Source organism: Myotis nattereri (genome assembly GCF_964212035.1).
Source record: "Myotis nattereri genome assembly, chromosome: 3".
NCBI lineage: Eukaryota > Metazoa > Chordata > Mammalia > Chiroptera > Vespertilionidae > Myotis > Myotis nattereri.
In genome coordinates, this window is record NC_138077.1 from 30,855,106 (window position 1) to 30,879,881 (window position 24,776).

Genomic DNA, 24,776 nt, shown 5'->3' on the forward strand with positions numbered 1-24,776 from the left:
GGCAGGAGGGGGATGGGTAAGAGATCAACCGAAGGACTTGTAAGCATGCATATAAGCATAACCAATGGACATAAGACACTGGAGGGTAGGGGAGGCCAGGGGATTGTCATGGGCGGGGGGGAAAAAAAGGAGACATATGTAATACTCTTTGTAATACTTTAAGCAATAAAAAAAAAATAAAAAATAAAAAAGTAAAAATGAAAAAAAATAAAATAAAAATAAATAAAAATTCAATATTTTAATTTCGTCATTGAGGTATTTTTTTCTGATGGGTTTTCCTAAAATTGTTTTTAATAGCTATAATATGCATTTTAACATTTTTGATATAGACAGCCATGGTACACATATTAATATCACCAAAGTAGCTTTGGCTGGGTGGCTCAGTTGGCTGGAGCGTTGTCCCATATACCTAAAGGTTTCAGATTCAATTCCCAGTCAGGACACATACCTAGGTTGCAGGTTCGATACCAAGTTGGGGCATGAACAGAAGGCAACCAATCGATGTTCTTTTTCACATCAATGTTCCTCTCTCTCTCTCTCTCTCTCTCTCTCTCTCTCTCTCTCTCTCTCACTAGCTTTCCCCCTTCCCCTTTCTCTAAAATCAATAAGCATATCCTTGGGTGAGGATAAATATATATAGATAGATATAGATAGATATATATATATAAGTATATATATATTCACTAAAGTAAACATCGACAGCTCTCAAGACAAAATACAAACTAGCAAACATCATCTAGAACAGTGATGGCAAACCTATGACATGCGTGTCAGAGGTGACACGCGAACTCATTTTTTTGGTTGATTTTTCTTTGTTAAATGGCATTTAAATATATAAAATAAGTATCAAAAATATAAGTCTTTGTTTTACTATGGTTGCAAATATCAAAAAATTTCTATATGTGACACGGTACCAGAGTTAAGTTAGGGTTTTTCAAAATGCTGACAAGCCGACCTCAAAAGGTTCGCCATCACTGATTAAGAACAACATTTCTTATTGCAGATGTGAATCAAGGTCATAACTAGTCCTATATAATAAAGAGGTAATATGCAAATTGACCATCACACCCTTGCACAAGATCGCCGCCCCCATGTGGTCACAAGATGGCCACCACAAGATGGCCAGCTGGGGCAACCAGGCTGGCAGGGGAGGAAGGGCAGTTAGGGGTGACCGGGCCAGCAGGGGAGGGCAGTTGTGGGTGATTGGGTCGGCAAGTGAGGGAAGTTGGGGACAATCGGGCCAGCAGGGGAGCAGTTAGGCATTGATCAGGCTGGCAGAGGAGTGGTTAGGGGCAATTAGGCAGGCAAGCAGGCAGGAGCCAGCATTCCTGGATTGTGAGAGGGACGTCCTAAACTGGCAGTCAGACATTCCCCGAGGGGTCCCAGATTGGAGAGGGTGCAGGCAGGGCTGAGGGACACACACCCCCGGTGCACAAAATTCGTGCACCGGCCCTCTAGTGTTATATAAAAAACTCACAAACCTTTAGCACTTCCATCCTCATCCACATATCCCTTATCTGTTCAGTAGACCCCACACACATTAAAACTCTGGAGCAGCCACAATACTCCCATCAGAGTGCTATAAAAGCCTTCCTTGCAAAGTAAGAGAATAAGACCTACCTGTCTTCTCTCTAATAACACCCTTCTAGGTAAGTCTTAGGATATCCATTTGACAGATGTGGAATTTGAAGCTGGGTGGCTTACACTAGATCCCCCGCTAGGTCAGAACATAGGCTAAACGGGTTTGCCCGCAGGGATACTCTCATTCCCATTCCTTCCTGTTTCCCTTTTTCTCTCAAGGAAGAACTGAAAATGGAGGCAACACAAATGAAAACATTGCACACTCTGATGATTTTCTAGGAGGGAAGACTAAACCAGGATAGAGGAAGGCCAGTGGGGTCATGGTCTCAGTTCCACTAAGTCATGGTAGGAGCCTCCTTACAGGCCCACCGGGATCTGATAGAATGGACACCGAGGAACAGGCTTATCCCTCAGGCAGAACCACTGGGACAAATTTCCTAGGTCCTATGTGTGGGGAAGGAGTAGCACTACTATTTCAGAATATTATTAAAGTTTAATTTTGAAATGTCTGCCTTTAGTGATACTCTCAGGGGCCTATAAAAGATTCCAACAGTATAGCCTCTTCTCAAGTACAATTATCTTGAACTGGTGGGATGGCCCAAACTCCCACACTTCTGGGAAGGTGTTCCTGGCTTCTGGTATCATTGAATTTGCCTGGGCCATAAGTCATAAATTAGCAGCCTATAATGGGCCAGATTTTATCTCAAAAGGTTTCTGATTGTGACACCAACATACCCAGATAGGCCAAACTTCACAGGTTAAAAGCACAATCCTTCACAAGACTGCCCTTACATCAGACAAGTTCAGTTACAAGTTCAGGGACCCACAGGCCACCTTTGCTTCTGACTAGCTGGATACAAATTCAGAGGTTTCCACTACCCCCTCAGGTGTTTTATTATTATTATTATTATTATTATTATATTATTATTATTATTATTCTTGATTTTTTTAGAGAGAGAGAGAGAAAGAGAGAAACATTGATTTGTTGTTCCATTTATTTATGCATTCATTGGTTGATTCTTTTTTTAAGAGAAAATCATATATTTTTATTGATTCAGAAAGGAAGGGAAAGGGAGAGAGAGATAGGAACATCAATGATGAGAGAGAATCATTGATCAGCTGCCTCTTGCATGCCCCACACTAGGGATCAAGCCTGCAACCGTGACCTCCTGGTTCATAGGCCAACGCTCAACCACTGAGCCATGCGGCGGGGGCCAATGATTTTTGTATGTGCCCTGACCAGGAATCAAACCTGCTACCTTGACATATCTGGTTGATGCTCTAACCAACTGAACTACTCGGCCAGGGCCCTCTCAGGTTTGATAATTTGCTAGAATTACTCAAATAATTCGGGAAAGTGTAATACTGAGGATTACAGTTTTATTATAGAAAAAGGATTGATATCAGAACCAGCCATAATGAGATGCATAGAGTGAGCTCTGGGAAGGTCTCAAATATGAAGCTTCCACTGTCCTCTCTTGCATCCTCAGGGACACATTATCCCCCCCAATGAATTGATATGTGACAGTAGAGTACTGCCAACCAAGGAAGCTCATCCAAGCTTTACTGTGTCTAGAATTCTTATTAGGGCTTCATTATACTGGCATGATTGGTTGAATCACTCACTCAGTCTTAGGCCCCTTCCCCTCCAGGAGGTCAGACTGACAATTCCACGTTTGGTCTTTCTGGCATAACCAGCCCCATTGAGTGGTCTCATAACTATTAGGTATAGTCCGAGGGGCTCACCATGAACATGAAAGGCACTCCTACCACTTGGGAAATCCCAAGGGAGTAGACTAGGGGCTACTTCCCAGGACTCAGGAACAAAGGCCAGTCAAATTCTTTATTATACAAACTACCAACATTTTAAAAATTAGTGTGCCTGGTGGGCATGGCTCAGTGGTTGACTATAACTTATGAACCAGGAGGTCACAGTTCAATTCCCAATCAGAGCACATACCTGGATTGAGGACTTGATCCCCAGTGTGGGGTGTGCAGGAGGCAGCCAATCAATAATTCTCTCTCATCATTATTTCTCTCTCTCTCTCTCTCTCTCTCTCTCTCTCTCTCTCTCTCTCTCTCTCTCTCTCTCTCCGTCCCTCCCTCCCTCCCTCCTCCTCCTCCTCCTTCCTCTCTAAAATCAATAAAAAATATATATTTTTAAAATCAGTGTTTAACTTTTCCCAGTGGCAGTATTGTAGCTAATGAGATTTCTCCAAGGAGTGATTATTGCTAATTGAAAATAAATTTTAGCTCTAGCTGGTTTGGCTCAGTGGATAGAGTGTCAGCCTGCAGACTAAAGGGTCCTGGGTTCGATTCCAGCCAAGGTCCACATGCCCAGGTTGCGGGGTCAATCCTCAGTAGGGGGCATGCAGGAGAAAGCTGATCAATGATTCTCTCTCATTGATGTTTCTATCTCTCTCACCCTCTCTGTTCCTCTCTGAAATCAATAAGAAAAAATATTTTTAAAAAGAAAATAAACTTTAGAAAATCAGTCTTTACATAAAAATCTAAATTTTTTTTTTTTTGTCCTCCACTGAAGTATTGGCAATTTGGGGTCTCCATTCCCACAAGGCTGTTTCCCTCATCTTCCCACCATCTCCACAGTCTCTATTTCTGTATTCTTGGAATGATTCACTCCTTTGTTTCCTTCATGTCTATTGCAGACCTTTAAATTTACAAATTCTGGCCCAAGTCTTGTATAATTTTGCTGCTTTTACTTATATCACACATTACTGCCTTAAAAGAATAAATGGGGAAAGAATGACAATTACCTTTGATGATCTAGATCTCGTTTCAGCTTAAAACCCCTCTTCCTCTACACTATGTGAGTCGGGGTGCATGTGGGCAAAAGGGTATGCTTGTGCCATGTATTTGTCTCTGAAGTCTAAAGCCAGGCTAATCTGGAATTTTTTACTGCAGAAGCAGGACAAGCTGAATTAAAAAGCTCATGTCATATTGAGAGTCGGGAACTACAGACAACCCAGTACTTTATTTTTTATTTTTAATACTAGAGGCCCAGTGCACGAAATTTGTGCATGGGTGTGGTTGCTAGACCTGGCCAGTGATCAAAGCGCAAGCCCTGGCATCCCAGGGGAGGACAGCAGGGGGAGTGAGAGCGAGCTCAGCAGACACGCTGCATTCTCACTGCCCACCATCCCCATCACCCCCACTCCCAGGTAGTTGGTGAGAGGTCACAGCCCCCTACCCGGGGGGCCGCAGGAGGTTGGTCACCGCCACCCACCCCGAGTTCCCCATCCCAGCCTGGGGCCTGGCCCCGATGGGGCAATCAGAGCCTGCAGGCCACTGGTTGCCATCTGTGGGGCGATTGGTCGGGGCTGAGTCCCCCACCCAGCTCCCTCAGCACCTGGGAGCCGGGCGGCACCTCCCGCTCACCTGCTCCACCATCCTGCCGCAGTCCCGCTCTCGTCAGGGCCCATCGGGGCCAGCAGTGCCTCCACTGCCAGCACTGCCTCCTGGTGGTCAGCACACGTCATAGCGAGTGGTTGAACTCCCGGTCAAACTCCTGGTCAAGGGGACAATTTGCATATTAGACTTTTATTATCTATAATAATAATAATATGCTAATTAGACCAGATGTCCTTCTGGATGACCTTCCAGGTGAAGCTGGAGCTACAAGGGAAGCTCGAGTCCTGGGTGCCTGCTGGCAGCCGGAGGGAAGCCGGTGCCAACAGCCGGGGGGAAGCTGGTGCCAGCAGCCAGGGGAAGGCAGGCCTACTCTTGCACGAATTTCGTGCATTGCACCTTTAGCATAGGATATTTTGATTACATCCTTTTGCATGAATGAAGCCCAAGTACTTCAGGGACCATGTGGACACCTACAGACTCTTTCAGGCACAGATGCCGCATAGACCTTGAAGAACAGATCCTTAATATTCATGGATTCCATATTTGTGAATTCATCTACTCACTAAAACTTATTTGTAACCCCAAAATCAGTATCTGCAATGTTTTCAATCATTCTTTTTTGTGTGTGTCCAGAGCAGTGAAAAATTTGAGTCACCTAATACAAAGATTCCCAGCTAAGGTTAAACGAGGTGACATTCTACCCTCTTGTTCCAAAAACAACAGTGTAAACAAGTGCCCTTTTTTCAGTGTATTTAGTGACACTTCATGTGTGTGTGCTTTTTGTTGGTTTTGCTGTTTAAAATGGCCCCCAAACACAGTGTTGAAGGCTGATACATCCTACAGAGAAAATGCTTGTGTTAGATAAGCTTTGTACAGGCATGAGTTAGTGTTTTGGGAGATCAGTTCACTCTTAATGATTCAAATATATATAAAAAATAAAGTGTATACATTGGACTTTCCAGCACAAAATCACACCAAAGAAGGGTGTGGAGGGAGGTGGGAGGTGTGGAAGATTGAAACTAGGCTCATGGGCAAGAAACCATTAAGGATATTATTTTAAACCAGAAAGTGATGGTGGAGTTAATGTTAGTTATCTACCCCAGGCAAACCAAAGCAGCATTAAGGTGCCACATAGTAAACAGAACACTGGACTTAAAGTTGGAAGGCCTTGCTGCTGGTCTCATTTCTGCAAATAATTAACTTATTTAAACCCCTCTAAGCAGCAATCTCTTCATCTGCTAGGATTTAAAAATTGCAGCAATAAGAAGTCACATTTGGCCCTAATTGGTTCGGGTCAGTGGATAGAGCATCGGCCTATGGACTGAAGGGTCCCAGGTTCGATTCCAGTCCAGGGCATATGCCCGGGTTGCTGGCTCGGTCCTCAGTGGGGGCCTGCAGAAGGCAGACGATCCATGATTTCCTCTCATCATTGATGTTTCTGTCTTTCTCTTCTTCTCCCTTCCTCTCTGAAATAAAAATTTTTTTAAAAATCACATTTGTCAAAATTATCTGCAAAAGGTTGTCATGTAAATGATCTCATTAGGTGACTTGATGGCCTTTTCTTACTCTAAAAGTATGTAACTTAAGGGAATCATTTTGCCAGAACAGAAAAAAATATACTAAATGTTTATAATACTGTTGCAGGTGGCAAGAACAGCACCAGGTGTCTGACCCGTGGGGTCAGACCAAACCTGGGTTCAGCAACTTCAGTCCTTAGTTCTGGGCTAAGAAACAATTCAGAGCCAAGACCCAAATTGTAAGAGACCATTTATATTTGATAAATCAGAGATAGAAGTAATTCCTGGAAAAAATGGGCTTATGAAACAAGGTATGGAGATAAAGGAAGGGAGCTTGGGAGTGAGGAAGCAAATGGGAAGGTGCCTGGGGCAGGGAAGCGGGTGGGAAAGATGCCAGGGTGCTCTGGGGAGGGGGAGCACCCAGGGTCCTCTGTCCTAAGGGTTTTCAGGTTAGAGATTTTAGGGGAGGTCCCAGGGAAAACTCAGAATATTTAGCAGTTGGCCAAGTGTGTCCTTTCAGGGTTGTGTTCTCCACTGATTGGTTGGCCGGCGCCAGGGAGGGGGTTATTATTCAATGCAGCTGGTCCTGACGTCAGTCATCAGCTGCTGCTGGTTTTGTTGTTTATCTGAACCTGGAGCTGAAATACAACTGAGGCATAGATGTTATTTCTAGGAAGGAAAGGTCAGGGGGTCCAACCCTCATGACCAGCAATAAGCTAGAGGAGGAAAAGTCACTCTGGGGGTGAGGTCCACCCTGCAATTGTCCTTTGCTGGGCACCTGGGGCTTTCCACCCTGGTGACCTTCTGTGCCTGGTCATCCTTGCTCTGCTCGTGTCCACCACTAAGAATTTTCCCTTGTAATGTATACAAGACAGGGTGGGTTTCAAATATAAGAACTAGAAACAGCTGTGGGGTCATTTTTGAATTGTATTTTTTTAAATCAGTGTTTTCCTTTTTTAAATGATAAAGAGAAAAGTATTCCCAGTAGATGGCCGCCCTTTGCCTCAGGCCCATCACCACCAACTTTGTAAATGCGAAGAAGGGAAGGTACCACTAGATGGAGCAGGAACAAAAGACATCTACTTATTTGTAGTTCAGGGAACCCTGGCAGTCTTCAAGAGACCTTAAATTTTAAGGCTTAAAAGATCATCCTAAGGAAAAGCTTAGTGAAGCTGGCTGAGTTACTTTCAAGAATCTATCAGCCCTCACGGTTTGGCTCAGTGACTGAAGGGTCCTGGGTTTGATTCTGGTCTAGGGCACAAGCCCAGGTTGTGGGCTCAATCTCCAGTAAGGGGCGTGCAGGAGGCAGCTGATCAATGATTCACTCTCATCACTGATGTTTCTATCTCTCTTCCTTTCTCTTCCTCTCTGAAATCAATAAAAATACTTTAAAAATCTACAAAATCAGAACTAGAGCTTGATCTAATTACGTATCCTGAGTTATTTCCACAAAACCTTGCTGAGGAAAATTCTTTTCCCTCCTTACTTAGAGAACATTACCAGCAACAGTGCATTCCAGCATTTCTTAACCGTACAACTGTATTAGACAACACTTAGGGATCTATTTGATAAACTTACTGACATGGCCCTCCTGACTAGCCCTTTGGACCATCAGCTCAGGATTGAGGCTGGGTTATTTGCCTTTTATAATACAGGCCACTGACTGCTCTCTCTCAGCAACTACCTCCAGAATAGCTGCCTTGAGGGCGTGAAGGCCGGAACCTGGGATGAAAGCCTAGAGCAGTGGTTCGCAACCTTGGCTGAACGTTAGAATCACCTGGGAATCTTTTTAAAATCCTGATTTCTGGGCCTCATCCTCCGGAAATTGTGTCTTTGTTATGGGGTGGGGTCACAACATTGGTAACAAAGAAACAGAATTTCCGGCGGATGAGGCCCAGAAATCAGGATTTTAAAAAGATTCCCAGGTGATTCTAATGTGCAGCCAAGGTTGAGAAGCACTGGCCTAGAGCGAGGTTTGGGGGATGAGTGAGCAGAATGGCCGGTGGGTTGTTTCATTTAACCTAGAGGGCCATCGGCTTATTTTATTTTTTGAAAGGACACCAAACCCAATTCTTTGGGGACTGGGGCTATATATTTTCTTGTAAACTTATTTTCTGACACCACCTAATATTTGGCATCCAAAAGCAGAGGCAAAGATGAAAAACAACCACCATTAGGAACATCGTTTTCATTGTTTTGCGAACAGAACTAGCTCTCCTAGTTAACAAATATTTACGGAAAGTTTAATAATTTCACACACACACACACCCCAAAAAAATCACTGCTCTTCCACAACCAATGGAGGGGACTGGTCAAGACCTCCTTTGGGAGCAGCAAAAACCTCAACAGAATCTGCTACAATGATCAAGAGCAACAAAACCAAGAGGGGGATTAGGAGAAGAAAATAAAACCGCCCCCCACAGGCTGGCTGGCTACTCAGCTCAAGCCCATTCATTTGGGCCACTTTGGGGGGTGCCTCCACGTGTCCTTCACCCAGCATCCAGGTCCCATCAGCAGGTCTGCAGGCCCCAGGCGCCATGGACGGCGGAGGGAGCCGGACGCGCTCCAGCAAAGCCTCCCTTGCAGCGGGAGCAGCCGCGCCACCACCCCGCAGCAGGCTGCACGTGTCGGAGCCCAGCCCCGATGCAAGTCCCACAGCTCAGGGAGGTGCACCGCGCGGGGACCCGCTCCGTTACTCTCCCTGCGCGAAGAGCCTAGCCCTTGGCCCCCGGGACACCGCGGCTGACAGAGCCCAACTCTTCGCGGCGGCAGCGGGCACCTCCGGAGAAGCCCCAGGCCGACCGCGGCCTCCAGGCGGGGCGCGGGGGCTAAGCGGGCGAGCAGCGCAGGCTCCCGGGAGGGGTGATAACCAGCCGCTGGCATTTTTTTATTTTCTCTGAACTGGATGGTGGACGGCAGTAGGCCGAGGCTTTTCCGCCCGCTGAAAGCCAGCGAGAAAAACAGCGCGCGGGGAACAAAAGCACTGCGCCTACGCCCAACGCAAATAGGGTTAGATGAGCTGCGGCCATCACCCGGCCCGGGCCACCCTCCGCAACCCGCCGCGCGCCTGGCCGCCGCGCCTTATAAAGCAGCGGCCTACGCCCGCGCCGATTGGCCGAGGCCCGCCGCCTACGCCCGCGCCGATTGGCCGAGGCCCCCCGCCACAGCTGTCGCGAGATCCGGCCTCGCAAAACTTTTTTCCCCCTAAAGTTATATTTCCGGCCGTGAGGTCAGTCGCAGCCCCGCCCCCACACCCTTTTAGGGGGAGATTTGTTTTAAAGGTGAAAAATAGTTTGTGCACCCGAGTGCCGTTTTCAGCCCGCTGCGGACCAGGCGCAGTGCATTAACTTAGCTTAAAAAAACAAAACAACAAAAAAAAACCAACCTGCCGGAACCGGTTTGGCTCAGTGGATAGAGCGTTGGCCTGCGGACTGAAGGGTCTCGGGTTCGATTCCGGTCAAGGGCATGTACCTGGGTTGCGGGCACATCTCCAGTAGGAGATGTGCAGGAGGCAGCTGGTCGATGTTTCTCTCTCATGGATGTTTCTGACTCTCTATCCCTCTCCCTTCCTCTCTGTAAAAAATCAATAAAATATATTTAAAAAAAACAAAAAAACAAATCAGAGCTGACCTAGCCTGCATTGCTCAGTGATTAGAGTCCTGAGGGTCATGGGTTCGATTCCCGGTAACCTCAGTTGCAGGTACGATTCCTCCTCCACCCCCCCCCACCCCCCCACCCCCCCACCCCCCCCCCCCCCGTGTGGGGAGCATATGGTAGGCAACTTCACTTTGAAGTTTCTGTCTCCCCCCTTTCTTTCTCCCTGCCCTGAAAATAGATGGAAAAATATGCTCTAGTGAGGACTTAAAAAAAAAAAATCAGAACTCACAGAAAAAGTTGAAGTCAGGAGACAAGAACAGTGATTCTTACTGAATCTACCATTTGTTAGGAAGGGCTTTCAACATTGGTTTTGCTTTTTTATAAAAATATATATATATGTGTTTTTATTGATTTCAGAGAGGAAGGGAGAGAGATAGAAATATCAATGATGAGAGAGAACCACCCATCGGCTGGCCCCCCTCCCCCTCCGCTTGCCCCCCCACTGGGCATGGAGCCTGCAACTCCAGGCACCTGCCCTTTACTGGAATGTAATCTGAGACCCTTCAGTGGATGCTCTGTCTATCCACTGAGCAGGGCTGGTTTTGCTTTTTAATGTTGTGATTAAGTTGAAAAGAAAAATCCACCACAAATAGCAAGAGTTTTATAATGTCCAATATAATAATGTTTTACATGTAACCGACTTTTTAAAATAAATTTATTTATTTATTTATTTATTTATTTATTTATTTATTTATTTTATTGTAACTAGCTGATCTTAATTGAACTCGTGTTCACTGGATGAACTCCATGGAGTTGCTACCAGTACCTCAATCTGAGAAAAAAGTAAAATGTTAGGTGTGTCGGTTCCAAATGATCGTAAGGACAGGGAAAATATAAATGGAGTTTTCACATTTTATTCCCTATTCCTAGATTACCTGATAAGGATCATTTATGACCTCATGTTAGAGGCTGAATATTCTACAGAATATTCCAAGCTGGCTATTGGATTAACTACCTAGGAGACCAGTGTGGACGAAAGGGGCCGCATGCTGACCTGGCAAGCTCGGGGAGGCGTGCATGGCAGACTTGCAAACTCAGAGACCTAAAGTAACCACAAACGATGGTCTGAAATTAAACTTTAACTAAAAGCAGTTATGGTGGGTGTTTACATCCTAGGCCAGTACCTTCACTGACAAGGTCAACCTTTACCTTAACTGAGCCTATCTGTCTTTTTGCATCTATGATAACATACCCTTGAAATGTCAGGGTAACTTGTAACTTCCCTTTTTCCGGACCCCTTGGGGCACAACCTAATGTGCCTGGGCTCCAAGACAGATACCATAAATTCCTTTATTGTTGTCATGTTAACTAGCAGCCCGGTGCATGTGCAATTGACACCAGCGAGAGCTTTATATGTATCATGCAATGCACCAGTCAACTTAGCCTTTTATATATATATAGAATAAACTTGCTTAATTAGACCTGCTTTCAGATGTAGCTAAACTTTTTCCAGCCCAGTGAAGCACCCCAACTTCTCTTTCAGGTAATTGTCAGCAACACAGCAGTAAATATCAACATGAAACACATTATTATTGTAGATCACACAGGGAGAACAAAGGGTAAAATATTTAACGGTAGCAGTGTTTGATTATATTCTGCCCAGTGAGAAAACCTGAATTCATTTTCAAGGTCCACCATTTTTTATTTCTTTTCAGTTGGGTCAAGTTTCTAAACTTTCTAAATCTCTGTCTTCTGGCTAATGAAAAAAAAATAGAATTGTACCAAGTCTCCTATCTGCCTACTCCAGGACTTCTGTGAGGATCAAATGAGATGAGGCATGGGAAAATGCTTCACAGACATTTGGTTAAAGTGTAAATGTTTCCACCTGGCTATAAAGCAGGTCAGGTTCCTGGGCTGAAGAAACTACAAGGAGGCTAGTCATCACTAGGGAGAGGAAGCCAGGTATTGCTACGTGACATCATTACCGAGCACCCATAGCCACCATTTCCAGGCTGGGCTTGGCTGTGGGCCTCATTTTGTGCCTTGGGGTCTTGGCAGCACTGGCTGCGATTTGGTGGGGTGTCGCTCTGGGGTGGTGGTGGGTCCTGTGTCCCACTTGGGGGAAGCCAGGTGTTGCTTTGTCAGCACCAGGTCTGTGGTGCTGGTTCTTTGTAAATGGCCAGTGTGTCTCACAGCAGCTCCTGCGTTGAGCGTCTGTCCCCTGGTGGTCAGTGAGCATCATGCTCATCATAGCAACCAGTTAAACAGTCGGAGGGACACTTAGCATATTAGCCTTTTATGTATATAGATTGTTCCTGCACCCACCTAAGTATGTGTCTATCGTTTTACTTTTTATCCAATCCCAGAGGTTCCCCTGCCCTGCTTTGCTTTCTCCTGCCTCTCTAGTCTATTACCAATGGATTTCATGTAACCCACCTACATCCCTCCTTTGACTGTAATGCATGAAAATAGAGAAAAACCTGCCATTCTCCAGAGCATTACCTCAATCTGTTGAGGTGCTGCTTCCCAGCAATTGTTGACAGTTTGGCTCAAATAAACTCACAAAAATTCTTTATAGGTTTGAATGTTTTTACGTTAACACCAGGATAAGGACGATGTGCCCACCTAACCTGGCAAGTTATTTCAGGATCACTTTAAACTTAAATCTCTTAACCTGTTTAAATCTCAATTTCTTAATTTGTAAAATGGGAATAATCATTGTCTCTCTGGGATATTGATGTTTAAATTAGGTAAATGTATAATTAGCCCTATTTTCTTTAGGAAAAAAAAGCACTTTAAGAATTCTAAAGTGTGGAAGAAAGACAAGTAAACCAAAGGATAAGAATCCTATATAATAAAAGCCTTATATGCTAAGTGTCTGACTGTTCATTCGACAATTTGACCAGTCGCTATGATGAGCACTGACCACCAGAGGGCAGATGCTCTGACCAGTAGGTTAGCTTGCTGCTGGGGTCCAGCCGATTGGGACTGTGTGAGATGGACCGGACACGCCCTGGAGCCCTCTCTGGGTCCCTCCCCGGCCCTGATTGTGCACCAGTGGGATCCTCAGGCCTGGCCTGCACCCTCTCGAAATCTGGGACTCCTTGGGGGATGTTGGAGAGCCAGTTTCAGCCCGATCCCCACAGGCCAGGCTGAGGGACCCTACCGGTGCATAAATCCATGCACTGGGCCTCTATGAATAAAATGGTCAATAGACATGTGTGTGATATGATATACTGGAGGACACAGTCAATTTAGACTCCATGAAGGAAGTAGCATCTGAACTAGACCTATACATTCTAATTTTATGAGCAAAAAGTTCCTTTGGGGACATTATTTCATTTAAACCTCGCAATGACCCTGTGAGACAGATTGGGATTAGCAACCTCACCTTATGGATGCGGAACTTGATCTTCAAGGTGTTTAAACAATTTGCTTAAACAGCACAGCTGGTAGGTGGCAGGGCTTAGGCCTCAACCCACATATGCTGCCCCTGAATTCAAAGGGAAGTAAATTCCAGCTGTCCTCAAGCCCAGTCCCAGAGCCAAATCTTCCAGAAAGTCTTCCTTGAATCCTTAAGGTATTTTCCCTCCTATTAAACCTCAGAGCATTTTAGACTTCACTTTGGATACCAAATCACTTTTTACCTTGCATTATGATAATTAAGGTGTGGATTCTCCTTATACTAGACTGCTGGCTTCCTTGGGACGGGATCTGACTCCTGATTCAGTGTAGTGATTTGCATAGAGTGGATACTATACATACTTTGAATTATGTCAATACTGCTGTCATTCTTTCTGATACACAGGTCATTTTGGACCCTTTATTTCCCCCTTCACACCTATCTAATTAGGCACCAAGATTTGTCTGTTTTTCATAATTTGTTTTTAAGTCCTATTGCCTATAATCTTGAATACAAGACTTAACTATTTAAAAAAATTTTTTTTTATTTATTTCATAGAGGAAGGGAGAGGGTGAGGGAGAGGGAGAGATAGAAACATCAATGTTGAGAGAGAATCATTGATCGGCTATGCCCCCTACCAAGGATACAGCCCACAACCCAGGCATGTGCCCTGACCAGGAATCAAAATGTGACCTCCTGGTTCATAGGTTGACACTAAACTAATGAGCCACACCAGCTGGACCAAGACTCAACTATATTATGTCTAGTTTTTAACTGATCATCAAATCTCCAGAGCGTCCCCAATTTATCCTCCAAATTATTGCCCATTCATCTCAATTCTCTTATGTCTTCTGCTTTTAAATCTTTAATTGTCCCCCTTTGCTTATATGACATTTAACACAAAGCCTTCCAGCCTCTGGCCTTAATTTACCTTCCTAGTGTTGCTCTTAGTCTGCTCCATATGAGTTTTTTCTTCATTTTAACAAAACCATTCACTGAACATGCCTTGAATATGCTTAGTTCGTTTTCATCTCTAGCCCCTTGTTCATTTCCATTATGCTTTTCTGGATATCTGCCCTCTGTCCCTCTCCCGCTACCCATCCTAATGCCATTCCATCAATGATGGCATACTTTTGCTATGAAATCTTTCCTCATAGCAACCTTTCTTTCCTTAAACTTCATCGAACTTAAGTCTACATCACTCATTTGGCACATAACATGTTGCACCACAAAGTCGTTCTCTCTCCAGGGGAAATGTAAGATCTCCAAAGTCAAAAATAATGTTGCCTGTAGCATTTAATTTCATCCTACTCAATAAACATGTTGTTTTACTGCTTCACCATTATTCTCCCCCATTACAGAAATGCAACAGAGACATGGACATTCCGATAAGTGAAATGTTTTCTGTTCTCCCAGAAACATAATCTCCAAAGTTTTCTGTCCCACACACTTGAAACAGTTTCTTGTAAGCATTTTACTCATATTCAGAAGCATCTTTGGTGTATTATGTTGGGACCTACTTCTTTAAACTCTGCAGCAGTGATCCACACATCTTGGAAGGCAGACAGGGATGCAAGAATAGAGCCTCCCATCCACACAGATATTTTCCGTTCTGGGGGAGCTCTGACCTGCACAGGGGTATTGGGAGGCGCCATATTTGCTATATCTTTAATGAGCCGCTTGTCTAAGTTGGGGAACAAGGTTGATCCCCCAGCAAGGATAATATTGGAGAAAAGGGAATTCCTCAGATCTTTATCGCATTTCATTATGCTGCTGAAGCACATCTTATCAATGCCCATCGTCTCAAGGTTCATGAGAGAGGGACAAAAGAGGGCCTCTGGACATTTAAAGAGCTGATCGTAGAGCTTGATCACCTTCCCGTCAGGTAGCTGGTAAACTTTCTCCATACTACTACATTTCTTGGCCATTTCCTCTTCATAGTTCATGGCCACGTAACAAGAGGTTTCCTTAATTTCTGTGACAATCCTTCTGTCGGTAGCACTGAGCAGTATGATGCCGTGGTCCTTCAACAGACTCATGAGGTAGTTGGTGAGGTCAAAGCCAGCCAGATGTAGCTGCTGGACACCATGAGGCAAACAGTAACCTTCAAAAATGGGCACACACTGAGTCACCCCAGCCCCTGAGGTCATCACAAAGCCAGTGGTGAAGCCAGCAGCAAAGAGAGCCAGCACCCCCTGGATGGACATATAGAAGGCAGGAACCCCCAGATGCTCAAAAACTATTTCAGTGATCTGTTGCCGGTTGGCGAGTGGGTTCAGTGCTGGCTCAGTAATCAAAACCGGGTGATCGCAGGGCTTTAGCTTCAGGCTCTGGTCGTAGATATGCTTCCACATGATCTCCATGTCCCCCCAGGAAGTAATGAGACCACGCTCCACTGGGTAGCTGTAGAAAGAACAATAGCATCAATGGCAGTGTCTACCCTTCCAACCTGGGTTAATTCCCGTATTTATCACTAGGATCCCTTTATGGCCAGCGACTGCCAGGGTTTCTCAGAGAAGGTAACTACCAGCAAAAGGAGAACAACTACTTTCCTCTGCAATTTCTGTTGCTTTCCATTCCCCACATCCACTTGGGAAAACCCCCTTGTGAGTTACAAAAGTTGGGGGGAAGGGGATGTTCACATAACAGTACAATTTTATTCCAATTAATTTGAAACAACCACCCAACTGACAAAGGTACCATGAATTAAGTAACATGCTTAAGTGAACTTGCATTTTATGAGTGCAGCTTAAATTTATTTATTGTTTTGTTTTTTTGGAGATGGTGTGTTGGGAGGAGGACAGGGAGTTGAGGGTAGGGGAGTGTTGGGAGGTGGGGAGGCGTGGGGGTGGAGGAGGTAAGGGTGAAGGAGTGGTCTGGATTCGAGTGCTACTTAAATTTACATGTTTGCGTACATTTGTACAGATCCAGAGAGCAAGTAATATTCACTCATTAGATGCTTCGTATCCTGGGAGGGCTGTGGCCCATGCATTTCCAATAAGGCCGGCGAGCTGCGGCTCTCCTGGCTTCCTCACCTTTTCTCTCACCCACCCTCTGAGCACCTCATCTGGGCTCTCCCTCCTCCCGCTCTCCGCGGGTCCTGCCGCCGGGAGAAGGCGGTACCTGATGAACAGCGAGCATCTCTGGGTCTGCGCCTGGTCACCCACGCACAGCTCCTGCACGCCCTGGGCCCAGCTCTGGCCTTTGACACGGCCGATAATGTTGGGGTACATCAACTGCGGCTCCCGGGACCCAGCCAGGCCCGCCTTGATCACTCCCGAGCCGTTGTCGATCACCACCGGTAGCTGGTAGCTGCTCATGCTGCCCGCGCCGCCACCGCCTCGGGTCTCCAGGCTGCGGCCCGGGGCCAGGAGGACGCCAGGTGCGGGGCGCAGCCCCCGCCCTCCCTCCCAGCTCCCAGTGATGCGTGCGAGCGGAGGGCCTGGAACGCCGCGTCACAAAAGCCCCGCAAGGTCCCGCAGGGTCTGAGCAGGCCCATCCCGGACCCACAGACTCTCCGGACGCGCGGAGAGCTCCAAGTTACCGCTGTCGCCGCGGTTTCTCTCCCTCACCCCTGGAATCCCGGAACACCATGATCAGGAAAACCCCATTTTCCTCCCCAAAAATACAATCTAACTTCTCACAAGTGGTTTTCTCCAATACCTCGAATGGCTAGAAAACGTTTTCTTTCCCCCAGACCATTGAATTCTAGTTAGTGTCTGTCCAGGGGCTTGGGAAAAGCTATGCGGAAAGGTAGAGAGATTAGATAGCGGAAGGTCGTCCCAGCAGGGGGGCAGGGTCCCTGCTTTTGATACCCAGACAACTCCTGAAAAGAGGAGGAGGAAAAATGCTAGGATTTAAAGCAAGCCCTGGCTGGGTAGCTCTCAGTTGGTTATAGTGTCCAACCGATACTCCAAGGTAGCGGGTTCGATTCCAGGTCCCGACACATACGAGTACAAGAATCAACCAATAAATGCATAAGTAAATGGAACAACAAATCTATGTCCCCTTCCCCTCAAGTCAATAAAAATTTAAAGTGGGTTTTAACATACAATTTCACTCATGTGGAATCTAATGAACAGAAAGAACTAACAAGCAAAACAGAGACAGACTCACTCATAGAGGAGCAGTCTGACAGCTGTCAGGAGGGAGCCGGGGAAGCGGTGGAGGAACTGAGCAAAAGAGAAAAAAGGAAAAGAAAAACGAAGTGGGTTTTAAAAACTTTTATTATTGCATGTGCCGGGGGGCAGGGGAGGCCGGGGTAAGGTCAATGGGGGGCGGGGGGGGGGGGGGGAAGGAGACATATGTACTACTATTTGTAATCCTTTAAACAATAAAATAAAATTTAAAAAATAAAAACTTTAATTATTGTTTCTATATACTGGGCAATGGTTGTGTTTCTTTTGCGTGGTTTGTAAGCACAATGCACTCAAAACCAAAATGGTAGAATCTCACAATCTCATCAGGTTATCTCCCCGGGTAATATGGAAGCTACTAGTCATTCTTATTCTGAAAAAGTCTGGATTTTTAGGCCTAAGGGTGTGTCTGTCTCTTTGCAGGAAAAGTGATAGTCCTTCGGTCATATGAAGCTCACTCGAGCTTAGAAGCATTTAAGTACCTTGCGTGCCAAAAAAGTGCATTTTGGTATCTGAGTCCCACCCCCAATTTTGCACACCTGTAAGTACGCAATTTACTAGTAAAAGCTGTGGTGTACGGAAGCAAGGGAGGAAATTCAAACGCTATTGCACGTCCCTCCACTAGGGGCTTGGAAGAGTTGCTTTCTCTCCGGCTAAATCCCTGCATTGGGGTTTGGTGAGGGGCGCCGCTGCGGGATCGGGGACTCTGGGATCCGCGAGGACGCGCCCTTCCAGCTAAGCCCCCAAAACTCGCCTGGCACTCTCAGCAACGCCACGCTGGGAGAAGTGCGTAATAAACACTTCTTTCTCATAGAAGAAAGTGTACCCAAGAGAAGGGCAACTAGCAGGTACCGCGGGGGAGAGAGAGCTTTAAAAAAAAGTGCACCAAATAAATAATAGCATTGTTCAACATAGTTATTTTCCTCTTTCTGGTTTTATTTTCTTCTTTCAATTAGAAGTTACATTAATCTTACTTAGTCAACTTTAAGGGTAAGCGACCCACAAATTAGAATGTCTATATCTAGGATTTTCTGAAGCCCTTCCACCACCCCAGTTTCCGTAGTGTAGTGGTTATCACGTTCGCCTAACACGCGAAAGGTCCCCGGTTCGAAACCGGGCGGAAACAACCCTTTTATCCTAAAATTAATCTGCCTGTTTTTTCTTTAAAAACAGTAACTTGTTCACCCTTCGGAAATTCAACTTTCGGTTTGGGTATTATTTCATTTGTTTACCAAACGCTTTTATTCATGGCGTGCCATGTGCAAGAAGGGCTCCAGACTTAATTTTTCTTATTTTTTTTATTTTTATTTATTAAGGTTTTTGTTTTTTTACTTCAACTCACAACCTGATTGATACTGGGAAAATAATGTAATGTACAGCCTAGCCGGGAAATCAGTGTGAAAACTCTTAGCCCTGTGACCTCTTGAACACTCTATTATGTCATTGGGTTTTCCATTAATTTCCCCCAGAGACCATGCTTTATTCTTATTCTTTATATTAGTGTCATGCTTGGCACCAAGAAGAGACTCATAAATATTTCTGAATTAATAAATCATCAAAAAGTGTTCCGACAAAAAAGTGAAATAAGAAAAAAGTATACTCAGAAAGATAAAATTGTTAGGACAAGGGTCTCAAGGTCTGGGTCATTCTTACTAAACGTTACTCTTGCTAAATGTTAAAATGTAGCACAGTATTTTACATACCAACTGTAAACAGGACGAGGTCGGCAGGCACCAGATTAGATAAATGTAGCCAACTGTAAGGAAGAAATCAGTTGTGTACCTGACCAAATAGCAATGGCTAAGCCTCTCTTCTGGGAGACAGCTTTGGCCATGAATCCCCACCGCCTTTACTTGCTGCAAGGAAATAAAACTACCTTGCAACATCACCTCTTGTTTTTTTAATACAGCACCCCAAGCAGCGAAACCCTTGAGTTTAGTAACAAAATCAAGAAAGAATCAGCCTCAACATTTTTCTTTATAAACACAATGGCTGTGGTTTTATGCAAACTTCTTACTGAATAGACAGACGTTATAAAAACAGTAAACAGAATCTGGTTGGGAAACTCTTCAGAGAGAAGCAACGAATTAGTTCAGTTGAGACTGCCCTTTAAAAATAAAGTTGCGAGTAAATTTCCTATGGTCCCGACACAACTTTTAACAATCAAAAATGTTGAAGTTTTGGGTTCCTGAGACTTAGGATGTCTGCGGGTACTAGGAAAGAATCCACCCTAACACAACACGATTTATCTTAATGTTTCTGCGCTCCTTGTATATTATGCAAGCTGGCATGCCTTTCCTTCACCATACAAAAATCTGAATGCGACGTAAATAATTGCATTAAAATATTTTTAGCCCAGGCTCGGAACCTTTTCCGGTATAACGCCCACCTTCCTCCAATGCTGCGCATGCTCAGTGCGCCCTACATCTTTGCTCGGCTTTCGCGCATCAGACTTTGGTGCCTGGTAAGGGCGTCGTGGAAAGTGGGCTACAGTTGGCTGATGCAAACAAAACCCAGGAGGTCCCAAGAGCTTTCGGGTATGTACACGGCAAAGGGGTCATCGGTCTCAGCTCAAAAAAAAAAAACAACTCCCCACGGCCGAGAGCCCAGTACACAAAGCAGTTGTTTCCGAGGAAGGAAAGGATGATGGGAGAAGACAAGCAACTACAAGCCCCAGCATGCAATGCGCACTCTGGCTGCAGGAAAGCGGCCTGCGAAGCGGCTCTGCCCGGCCGCGGCCCGAGCGCGAGACCCGGACTGTTGGCCGACCAGGCGCTGAGAATAAGAACGCAGGCGGGGCGCTCCGAGTGATCCCTGGGGTCTCCTGTCTTTGACGCTCGCTATTTTGGGGAGGGAGCCCTGGCATGTAAGGTGTCGGTGTGAAGCGGGCGGTGGACCGGCCAGTTCAGCCCCGGCTGGTGGGGGACCTCCACGGTCCTAAAGCCTCCGGGGTTGCCAAGGGGTTCCCGGACCCGGATGTGACGTCGTCGTGGAGGAAGAAGGGAAAGGCGGAGCTGGCGCAGTGACGTCCTCCCAAGATGGCGGGGAGAGAGTGAAGAAACAGTGTCCCCGGCTGGGTGGCTCTAGGTGAGTTCTGTCTTCACCCCAGCCCACTATGCCCGCTCTTTCCAGTCCCTGGGCCACTTGACGGGGAAGGAGGGGGAGCAGGCACCTTGGGGTTCGAGCTCAAGTCGGGACGAAGTCATTAACGTGGGAAGCTTGGTCGGGGCAGCCCGCCGTTGGCCTTGGCTTCCACCTCTGCTGTGGGAGTTTGGGGGAGTGGGAGCTGGGTAGAGGGCAGGGCGGCAGACGCCGGGAGAGACGGGCTCGCTCTGGAAGCCGCCTGGAGCGGGGCAGGGCGAAGGGAGGGGGCGTGGCCTCTCCCCGGATCGGGACCGAACCTTTGACAACTCTCGGTCCCGCGCGCTCTCCGCCCCCGGGGCACCGGGCTCGCGTCTCGGAGCCGCTGTGTGCACCGCGGAGGCTAACGGGCTTCGGGGTGTGGGAGCAGTTACAAGGGACTCCTACCGGTCTTTTCCGCTTCTGTCCCAAGGAATCATGTCTCACTGGTTAGTTTTTTGTTTTTTTTCTTAACATATGTCCGCCTCCCGAGCTTAAAAGTTTGAAGGTTCCGCTGGTGCAAAGGCGAGAAGTTTTTTGTGTTTTTTTTTTTTAAATATATTTTATTGATTTTTTTACAGAGAGGAAGGGAGAGGGACAGAGAGTCAGAAACATCGATCAGCTGCCTCTTGCGCACCCCCCCACTGGGGATGTGCCCGCAACCAAGGTACATGGCCCTGTCCGGAATCGAACCCGGGACCCTTGAGTCCGCAGGCCGACGCTCTATCCGCTGAGCCAAACCTGTTGGGGCGAAGGCGATTAGTTTGTGGTGCTGCTTTTTCAGCTCGCGGTAGCTTTTCCAACCATTGTCATTTATTGACGTGTTCAGAGGACGGTGTTAGCTGGCCAGGGTGGAACAGATGGCAAGGACTCACCCCTGAGCATTCTGACCATACCTGCTTGATAAGAATTTTCTGGTTGGGGGGCGGGGGAGAGGGGGAGGACGTGGAGGAGAAAATGAGAACTGACTTTATTCCCGTTCATGTTAGGTCCTACGTCCCTTCTCCCCTTACCGATTGCTTGGGTGACACGTTTGAGGAAAACTTAAGGATTACTGACTTGCCATTTCTTTTTGTCTTTTAGAACAAGGGTAAATAAAGTTCCACTCCGGTCTCAAAATGCAGTATTCGCACCACTGTGAGCACCTTTTGGAGAAGCTGAACAAACAGCGGGAAGCCGGCTTTCTCTGCGACTGCACCGTCGTGATCGGGGAGTTCCAGTTTAAAGCGCACCGGAACGTGCTGGCCTCCTTCAGTGAGTATTTCGGTGCCATCTACAGGAGCACGTCCGAGAACAACGTCTTTCTTGATCAGAGTCAGGTCAAGGCAGATGGATTTAAGAAACTGTTGGAGTTTATATACACAGGAACCTTAAACCTTGACAGGTAAAGTACACATTTTTTTCTTCACTTATAAAAGCGAATGGGTAGTCTTACGAACAAAAGTAGGTTTGTATTTGTTGCGTTCAGTCCCTGAACTTGGAGTCTTCAAATACTGATGTGCACAGTGTTGTTGTTTTCTGTTTGTTTTTGAAAGAAGTCAGTAGCACTGATTTTGATGAACAGACCACATTTTTTTAAGCACAGATGTGAATGTGATTAAAAGCCTTGTTTCTGACATACTTGATTTACTTACTAAAACAGAGCTGGTGATTTCAGATCGGTAGATTTGAAGATTAAACACAGTGAATAGTTTCCCCCTGCTCTCTGGTCTTTACGTTCCTCTGGTCTTCGCTCTCCCTCACTTTCCTGGCCTCTGAGGTTGCCTGCGGTGAAGGAGTGTAGATTGGAGGAAGAAGGAAGAAGCTCTGTGTTCATTTCATAGTTGCTCCCATGTCCAGCTATAAATAGCAGTGTGCAGGATCTCTTCCTGATCTTGACTCAGGAGAATAACTTCAGTGGCAGTGACCGGTGGTATCTTTGTAAAGTTACCAATACTAACGTCTCAGTTAGGTCCAGGTTCTCCAGTGGCTCTCTGACAGGCTTAATGCTGTCACTGCGCTAACAGGAGAAGGTACTGGGGACTGAATGGAGGCGCTGTATGTCTACGACGGGTGCTGGTCTGTACAGTTAGCTTAATATCAGGTAGCTTGTGGGGGAAGGTGGAGCCGATTAAGAGAAGGAGACTCCAGATGACTCTTGTCTCTCCTCCGTCTCTTACAGAGAAAGATTATGGGCTTTAGAGTTAGATCTTGCCTGCCAGTCACTGTGTCTCTCTGAGCAAGGTGCAGCCTGTCGGGGCCTCGGCTTTCCCATCTCTGAAAGTGAGAATGGTAGTAATCACCTTGGTGTTACTGCGAAGATTAAGGATTTACTTGGAGGCCTTTCTCCCAGTGAACATTAGTTTCCTTGGTTTTCTCTTCTCTACCTTCCTCTCCCACTTTAATTCTACATGTCTTGGAGAAAAATTACAAGAAAAAAAATGGAATACCTGAAATTCTGCCACCTGTTGATAACCATTAACATTTTGAAAAATATTTTTTCTTTTCCAGATGATTTTGTAGATAGAAGCATATGCACATTAAACAAAATTCTTCCCTCTCTTTTATATTGCACCTTATCATGGAAATGCATCTCTTTAAAAAGCTAGAACCATGGTGTTCGTTAATACTTTTGAAAAAGAAACATTCATACCGTTTTGGAATTATTTTTTAAATGGTGCATTCATTGAGTCAGTTCCGTATGAGTTGAATAAAGGAACAGCTGTGTAATACATTAATCTGATGATAAATTATTTAAATTTATTGAGTAGTTGACTATAGAAGTGCCTCTGATTAAAAATTCAGAATATTTAATATAAAATAACCACGAAACAAGTGCATTTTGGTTGCTCTTCAATTTAGTGTTTTCCCTTTCTCAGTGAACTTTGCCAGGAAAATATCGAGTTGGTCTGAACACACTGAAGAGCATCTGACTTTGCGCTTTCATAAACAAAAGCCAGATATTCAGTCAATCTTTTTGGTACATATCTTTTCCGAGGAGCTAATTGTTTGCGCCCAGCCATAATGTAAGAGATGACTTTACCAAAAATAGAAAGTCTGTTTAACTTAGTGATTAAAAAAACAGAATAAATAGCACTGACCAGTGTGGATCTGTTAGTTGGAGCATCAGCCTATACGCCAAGAGGTGGCAGGTTCAAGTACTGGTCAGGGCACATACCCAGGTTTCGGGAGTTGACTGATGTCTGTCTGTCTGTCTGTTTCTCTCTCTTCCTCTCTCTCTTCTCTTCTCCCCCTCTCCCTCTCCCCCTCCCTCTCCCCTTCCTCCTTTAAATTAAGATCTAGAATGCTAGTTATTAATTTAAAAAATAAATTAAGAAAGAAAATAACATTAAACACAAAGAAAGAGAGAAAACAGAGTAGCAGAGAATTAAGTGAACTCAGGAGCCAGATTACCTTGGTCAAATTTTAGTTCTAACACTTACCTTGGAAAAATTATTTAATTTCCTTGGACCTTTGACCCTTCATTTGTATGTAAAATGGATATTATAATAGACTAGAGGACCAGTGCACGAATTCGTGCATGGGTGGGACCCTCTTGGTGGCCTGCAGGGATCAGGCCGAAATCTGCAGTCCCACGCCGCCTGCAGTTCCTACCTGCATTTCCTACCTGCTGCTCCCGCTTATCCCGGCCCCACTGTGCCTGCCACAGGCTCAGTGCTCGCCAGCCATGAGCCCTGCATCTGGCGCCCTCCCAAGGGGAGTGGCCTGCAGGATCGGGCTGAAACCGGCTCTCCGACACCCCCTGAGGGGTCCTTGATTGCAAGAGGGCGCAGGACAGGCTGAGAGACCCCACTGGTGCATGATTGGGCCGGGGAGGGTCTGTGTTAGGGCTCCAGGGTGTGTCTGGCCTAATCAGCAATCTAACCCAGCAGCAATCTAACCTGCCAGTCGGAGCATCTGCCCCCTGGTGGTTAGTGTACATCATAATGACTGGTCTACCAGTTGACTGTCTGCCCCTGGTGGTCAGTGCATGTCATAGTGAGCGGTTGAGCAACCTTAGCATATCATTAGCATATAACACTTTGATTGGTTGTTCTTTCCTTCTGCAATTTG

The 24,776-nt window shown here is 45.9% G+C and overlaps 2 protein-coding genes across 2 annotated transcripts in view; one reads left to right on the plus strand and one right to left on the minus strand.

Moving 5' to 3' along the window:
- Positions 1-14,951: 14,951 nt before the first annotated feature.
- ACTRT3 (actin related protein T3) lies at positions 14,952-16,787 on the minus strand (the record flags this gene model as incomplete). The annotated part of the gene is made up of 2 exons (XM_081085269.1): positions 14,952-15,870; positions 16,591-16,787. 2 exons carry the CDS (start codon positions 16,785-16,787, stop codon positions 14,952-14,954), a joined length of 1,116 nt encoding a protein of 371 aa, XP_080941395.1.
- A 3,258-nt stretch (positions 16,788-20,045) lies between these two features.
- Positions 20,046-24,776, plus strand: part of MYNN (myoneurin) — a 17,314-nt gene continuing 12,583 nt past the window's right edge. The window contains exons 1-2 of the mRNA XM_081086981.1: positions 20,046-20,690; positions 21,807-22,107. Coding sequence (XP_080943107.1) covers positions 21,842-22,107 — 266 coding nt within the window. The 5' untranslated portion in view covers positions 20,046-20,690; positions 21,807-21,841. The remainder of the gene's footprint in view (positions 20,691-21,806; positions 22,108-24,776) is intronic.